The following is a 7,620-nucleotide window of genomic DNA, read 5'->3' on the forward strand; positions in this document are numbered from 1 at the left end:
TTGTGTATATAAGAGAAATCAATCTGAAATGCAGCTGGGTAAACAGGATATTTAGAATGAATGATCTCCATGTGAGTTTACCACCTGAGTCTGCATGAGCATTTAGCTAAACATCATTGTCCAAAGTGTGCCAGTTTCCAGAGATTGTAGGAGAGAGCATAACCACTTTTTAGTATGCAAATATGCTTTGAAGTTAGTTTGGAAGTAGCAGCATAAAAACGTAGTGATGTAGAATTCTTATGGACATTCACTTTTTTTTTGGGAGGGGGGGTTTGTTTGTTTTAAGTGTAAGTCTTAGTTGGGCTTCTTTAGTGTGCTGTCCACAAATGTTTTTCGTTACAATATTGTGCTGAACCTTTGATATTTGTTATTTTTAGCTGCTAGATTCTCTTACATAAGGTCTACAGAGCTCTCCAAAAAAGCTTTATGAAATGTGATCTTAGCCCGAAAGTTTTGCTGTCTGAGACTGCCATTCCAGAAAGCTGAAATGTGTGTTCAGTTGCACTGTGAATAGGTTAAGGGGAGTCTGCCGAAGGTAAATGTAATACAGAGTGGAAAGTAAATGGGAATCACTACAAGTAGAAGACTATGTATGTGTTGTGATTTTGGGGAACATTAAATAACATGAGATCATTTTTTTAATTGAACTTCAGAAACTTCAGCTCTCAACTGCCTATTCCGTTTTTTCCAGTATTTGGTTGTTGATGACGTTATGTGCTGTGTTGTTGAAATCCTGCTAATGCTTACTGCATTTACAGTTTGAGACACTGCTGCCCCTCTGCTGTCTTGCCTCTAAAAGCTTTTAAGAAAAACAGTAATTGACATGTCAAAATCTCTTGCCTCACTCTGGAAAGGGTTTGCCACCATACAAAGCACCTTTGCTGCATGAGTTGTTTCTCCACCAGGATAAATATTATAAACAGTGAAAAAATTTCCCAGTGTGATTATACTGACATTGACTTTTGTACAGAATTAAATTTTTGCTGTGTGCCTTAACTGACAGTAGATACTGCCAACAACAAGGGCACATGGTGCACGGCTACACTTGTGTCTATCCTCCTGTTGCAGGCAGGGTATGTGCAGTCTATATATACCTGTTTTATCTGGAAGTGGAAATGTACTGAAGTAAATGACACTGACCCGCTGTATCCTAAATAAAAGTGTCCCTATGTGGTTTGATGGAGCATAATAATTTTAAAACCACACCTGCAGTTAGTAGAATTCTCTTTCTACATGTACAGGTGAATCCTGAAAGAGTTCAACTGTAATTGTTTTTGAAAATTCTTACAGTAGTTATGAAGTAGTTACTGTGTTATTTTTACTTATGTCTTATTGACTACAAGGATATGTTCTGAAGAGGTATCCTGCATCTGGTTTTTGATGCTTTCGTAATAATACTATTTTAAATGGATCGGAAATTACAAATTTACATAACCTGTGTTTCTGAATGTAGTTTTAGTTTTTGTTTACAAGTATTAATATTTATTTTTGAGGAATACTGTTTTTCACCAAGGGAGTAGCAAGGGGGAAATCACAGAATCTCCGTGAGTATTAGTATAGCTACTGGCTAAGAAATAACTATAGTTGGTTAGAGAATTTCTGTATGTGTAAGATGTGTGATCTTGTTTGAGATGCATATTTAATTATCGTTAAACACTCATTTTGCAGGTCCATGAGATCTTTGAGTGTCAGGAATGTGACAAGAAATTTATTTCAGCTAACCAGCTAAAACGACATATGATAACTCACTCAGGTAACGTACAAAAATAACATAAACCTAGATATGTGTGTGTATGTATTAATGTATATCGAATTTCACCTGAATTAGTTTCTTAATGGAATGCTTGATGAATTCTCTGTTGTTCTGAGCTGTTCAAGCAAATCTCAGGTTCCAAGGAAAACATCTAAGCTATCATTTCTAAATCTTCCAAAAATTCAAGTGTAATGCTATAGTCATCTTCCTATTGCTGCTTTGTCAAGCTATTTTTTTGTGCAAACTGGGGTAGATGATGTCAGTTAGCTGGAATGGGGCAAGAAGGTTGCTACTTGGTTTAAAGAGCAGGTAAAGAGCTGGTGGTTGAAATTTCATATTGAAGGGAAGAGAGTGGGAGCTGGGGTACGCTGTCAGATAGAGATCTGTGATAAAAAGGGAAATACTCATGTATCTATTTTACTCGACTCATGTGCATTTAGTTTCCACTCAGAGGAAAGCAGCTCATACTCCAGTCCTAGACCACACACCGCTGTTTCACTGTGCCTGTCCTCTGCCAGCACAGGTCACTGTGAGCGGGGAGCGGCCTGTCTGTAGGTTCTGCGATATGACAAAAATTGCCTCTGCCAGGATTTCTGGTCACTGCAATTTAGTGTTTCTGTGTCTTTCACCAGTGATTAGAAACACCAGCCAACACAATGGAAACACAAACATCGTTCTCTCAAATACATTAGCATTTAAAAAAATACAAGTTTTTACAGCTCCACAGGCTTATAATTGAACTATTTTCTTGGTATCAGTCCACACTAAAAGCTTATTTCTTGTAATGTAATCTATATCTCAGAGGCTTCTAGCTTGCTTTTGACACTTTTGAATAAGCATTAATGTAGTTAAGTTGCAGTCACCAGTTGAAGCATAAAGGCTTTTTGCATAGGAACTTTTGGTTTTGAAAGCTAGTATGTGTATTGTTAATTAAGTTTTAAAACATTTAAACTGTCATGCCCTCTTTCACATTTGTAATCTGGAAACAGGGTTTTCCTCTTTGAAGTCATTCTCTTTTGATTTAAGCTAATTAATCAGAATTTAGTTTTAGCAATGATTATTGCAAAGAATGTGCCAATTTCCTGAAATACACCATGGCTCATCTTTTGTGAAGTGACTTAACTGTCTAACATAAAGGGCATTAGATGTCTTTCTAATTGGTTTAATCTTAATTGGGTTGACTTAATTGCAGAAATCTCTCTGAGGAGATGACTGTCTCTGCCTTTCATCTTCTCCCCCTGTATAAACAGGAGATTAAATGTCCCCCACTCATTTTCTGCAGAAAAACGCCCCTACACCTGCGAGGTTTGCAATAAGTCCTTCAAACGACTTGATCAAGTGACTGCACACAAAATAATACACAGTGAAGATAAACCTTATAAATGCAAGCTTTGTGGAAAGGGATTTGCCCACAGAAATGTTTACAAGAATCACAAGAAGGTAAAGCACTCTGCTGTTGTTGTTTACAGGTCTGCCAGCCTCAGATTTGCAGATTTTTTCCTTTCAAATGGTTCATCATTAAGCTCTGGCATGCTTATAAACATGGAATTAAAGTATTGGTGAATGTATTTTTTTAGTTTTCTTTGTTATAACCAAAATATCAAAATACTAAATGAATTACAGTTAAAAAAAAAACTTAAGCAGAAGAAAATCACAATTGCTTGTTTAAAAGCATAAAATAAAATCCCCATTTTGACTTTTCTGGGTTTTTGTTCTTGTGTTGGTTTTTAAATATCAGGTTATCAAGTTTAAAAATTAACTGATCTAAAATGTCTTCAAATTTTATTATTTTTTTTCCAAATGCCCTATTTGAGTAAAACTAAGCGTAGTCCTGTTGCAGTCATTGTTGGACTTAGCAGCAGATGCTTTCAAACTATGCTGGATTTGCAGTGAGTTGTGTTCACACATTAAAACAACATCAGAAGAAACATTACCTGAGAAATAGGCTTATGAAGGGATGCTCTGCTTCTGTTGGTTTAAGCTCAAATCTGCTTGGCCTAATTTCTATAATGCCTGTCATTATTTTTAACCTGGGGTTACATTTTTAATGGCAAGGCTATATCCATGACTGCTGTTTCAGAATTACAAGACTGTAAAAGAGAAAGAAAGAAAAATAATTACCTGTCTGGTTTTGTGCTCAGTCTTTAGAACCCTTTACTCTTTTTTCTTATTTTTTTGTCTTCATGTTTTTTAAGTACCCCCTCCTTCTTTCCCCCTTTTGATGAAACTGATATGCTCATACTTACAAGTCTTTTGCAGTTTGGCTCATGTAATATGCCATCTGGGAATTTGACACAAGATCTTTGCACCATCTCTTGCACTTTCAGCCATAAATCATGTAAGAGTCGTAACAGTGCCTCTCGTAGGATGAAATGGTGATGACTGTCTGAAACAGAAAGCATGCAGAAGCCTGCTGAAGGACAAGATTAGCTCCCATATATGCTGTGATTGTATCTTATCTTTTGAACTTCATTAAGGAAAGGAGCAGATTCTCACAAATTTGATATATTCTAAGGAAAATGTATAAAATATTACGTGGAAAGATACTTCTTTACCTCAAATGAATACTTTTTACATGTTTCCCTATGTTAATTTGTAGTTGATGCCTATTAGGGAGTTTGGGCTGAAAGCGGACTTCAGGATTAAGTATGAATGGGTAAACACTTTGACCCAATTCTGTGTTAAAGCAGCAGCGCCACTAGCATAAGCAAGGATTAGAGGTTCTGCTTAATGGGAAAAAATACTGAAGTTTAGACAGATTTAGTGAGTACCTAATTTTGACAGAATTCCTTAAAGCATGTTGGAATACTTATTTCCTGAACCTGTTTGCACATAGTACTGGCTGTAAATCAGCCCTGTCCTATAATGGAAGAAACTCCTGTATTTACATAAACTTTACCCAAACAGATGTGAGTATTCACCCATCCACATTTATGTCTCTAATTTCACTCGCTAAATGAAGAGATGAGCATGAGAGACAGGGGACTGACATAGATGTCCTGGATTGCTATTTTTCACACCTCTCTCTCCATTGAGTAAACAATGTAAGCAAGGAGAGGTAGTAGATAAGAGAGGGTAGTGTGGATGTGTATACACAAAACCACTTGTAAGGTGCAAGTCAAGGATGTGGTAGTCTGGGATGCCAAAATAGTTTTAAGTGCCATGATTCTGCGAGGCCTGCACTTCTACTAGGGAAGAGGACGATAGTTCTTTTGATTGTTCACAGGGATGTCAATCAGTGACAGTGGAAATTTGAACCTTTATTGTGTATCATACTTCCATGTATTTCTTCAGCTCAGGTTTTTAATGATTCTTTAGATGTGTATTCCTTTAAGACATCATCCTACATTTCACTTTTGTTTGGAGGTAGAAAAGTTGGACTTTGAATACTTTTACAGTGCTTTTTCAAGTTCCAGGATGCAGGAAACTTAGAAACTTGCAGTAGCAGTGATGGGTATAGAACAGTTAAATCAACAGCATTTAACAGAAAACATGCCTTCAACTTTGCTAGCTTTGCTTTAAAAACCTCTTTGGGTTTTACAGCAGATCTGCGTACTTTTGATTTATAATAAGAAGCATGATACATATACATTTTGTGCCTTTGAATTCCTGTTTTGTGTATCAGATGGACTCTTGTTGCTGTTGTTTCTGTGATTCCTTCATGGGGTTTTTTTAACCTGATTTTGTGTTGGAAGTATCAGAATAAAAATGGCTCCCACAACGCGTGCTTTTAAACATCTTTCAGATATGGGTGAAAGTTGGGTCATTTAAAAGACGCAGAACGAGATTAGTTCCTCACATTTCACAGTATTTCACACTAGGAGATAAACAGTGGAGTTGCTAAGAGTATATCTGCTCTGTTTGATGAAACATTGTGATGTGAACCCTAGTTTAGCACTCATTACATCCTTATAGCTACAGATCTGAGGGGTGGGAACTGTGTCTTCATGTGGTTCCGCTCTGATGTACTGCCTCTGCACACTATTACTACACTGCTCTATGTAGGTGCACGTGCAAACTTGCCTTGTCACTTGAAGATGTCAGCACTGAGAAGCGTTACGTGATGTGAAACTAGCTTCAGATGTCTTTTGAAAGAGCTCAGACTAAATGACTGAGTGATCCGATAAAGAACACTGTTCCATTTTTGTGTAAAACCAGGACACAAGGGAAAAGGATAGTATCTGAAATTAAGATGCAAATGTAGTATTGGATTGTATTACAGATAAGAGTGGTTGCCTTTCATCCAGGTTAAATTGGATGAAGGTGCATGTTCTGTGCTGTATAATACAGATTACTTCCATAAGGAGAAAGCAAAGGTTTTGTTCCATCTGCTCCTTTGTTGCTATGTATAGAGGATGAATTCAGAGAATAAAATATGAGGATATGACAGTGAGCAGAAATAGGTCAGCAGACACAGGATTTTAAAGGGTTTATGGTTAATCCATGGTTATTTGGTCCTGGGGAGCACAATGATTTGAAACAACTGTATTCTCTTAGTTTCTCTATTGGGAATAAGTAGCCTTGGGCTGGCTTTAAACTTCTGCAAATGCTATGGTAGGAAAGGCTGCTGTGAAATATTCTGTAAGAGCCCATACTCAGCTGCCTTGATCATATGGCTGTCCCCTGCTCTGGAGGGAAGCCGTCTCTGATCTGGAACCCATTAGTAGGACTAAAAAGGACAGTATTGGAATTAATATGCTTTTTTGAGGGTATACCTCTCCTCATTAAGATTTGCATGACTTTTTGTAATAGACTTAGCTTGTTTCTAGACCATCCACAGAAAAGGCAGATGATCTGTGTATCCTTGCATGTGATTAATGCCTAGTTATATGGTTTTCTCTGTAGTGAAGTTAAGAAATGCAGACAAATACTTGTATTTCGATCAAAAGACTAGGAGAACTGTTGTGGAGATGCTAAGAGGAAATTCTGTGCAGATCACTGCTCTTCAGGACAGTCACTCAAGTGGTGAATGTTCTGAAGCAGGGCATTTTTTAAAATAAGCAACATGAATTTTGCGCTCGTGAAAACTGCCAGATTGACAGCCCTAGAGACTGAACCCTTCTATTTATCCACAGAACAGGTACAGCACAGACAGCAGCACTGCGAGCTTCCCCACAGTGTCTCGTCAATATGTCTCAACCCTGTTCTGGAGGAACCACCTATTGAGGTGAGAAGGTAGTTCAGTCTCTTCATGTCCTGTCAATCCTTGATCTGACTGCTGAGACCGCCAAGCAGGCTGTCAACTAATGCAAACTGTCATGTAAACCTATGGAAGCTGGACTGAAGTGTTCAGCAGATTTTATATAACAGCTGATATATTGCACACATTTAATGGCTCTCCAGTTGCCTTTTTGCTTTAAGTGACATAGGCTGAGGTCAAGGAATTGTCTTTGAATCCAAAGCCTCTATACACCATTGCAAGTGCTCTAATGATTTGGTAGTGTTGTGCATGTGAGAGAACTTTTGTGTTCAAATTAATTTGGGTTCTACATCTAAATAATTATGCTGACTCTCCAGAGTCCCTTTTGTCTCCCCAGTTTAAGAGATATCTATAAATGTTGTGTGGTGTTATGAATAGCAGAAATGGGTTAAATAAGTATGTACTATGCTAATATTTACACTTAGTCTACAAAAATAACTAGTTTAGCAAATCTTGTGCATATTATAAAACACTTACTGTCCATCCCCTTTCCTCTTGGCACTGCAGCTTCTACTTAAGGTCCTTGTGAGCTAATACAGTGTTTAAGGACTGATGCTTTAAAAACTTGGTTTCCTTTGCAAAAATAGTAGGACGTAAGGTAGAAATAAATTGTATGCATGAATTTACTATCTACAGTGGGACAGCACTTAATAATAGTAGGAAACAG

The 7,620-nt window shown here is 37.4% G+C and overlaps 1 protein-coding gene across 1 annotated transcript in view; it reads left to right on the top strand.

The window, feature by feature from the left end:
• The window catches only part of PRDM5 (PR domain containing 5), a gene marked incomplete at its 3' end in the record, with an annotated part of 32,876 nt that overhangs the window by 24,388 nt on the left and 868 nt on the right, over window positions 1-7,620 (top strand). Inside the window, exons 7-8 of the mRNA XM_010191756.1 lie at window positions 1,669-1,753; window positions 3,036-3,193. Coding sequence (XP_010190058.1) covers window positions 1,669-1,753; window positions 3,036-3,193 — 243 coding nt within the window. The remainder of the gene's footprint in view (window positions 1-1,668; window positions 1,754-3,035; window positions 3,194-7,620) is intronic.

Source organism: Mesitornis unicolor, unplaced genomic scaffold, assembly GCF_000695765.1.
Source record: "Mesitornis unicolor isolate BGI_N332 unplaced genomic scaffold, ASM69576v1 scaffold7219, whole genome shotgun sequence".
Lineage (NCBI taxonomy): Eukaryota > Metazoa > Chordata > Aves > Mesitornithiformes > Mesitornithidae > Mesitornis > Mesitornis unicolor.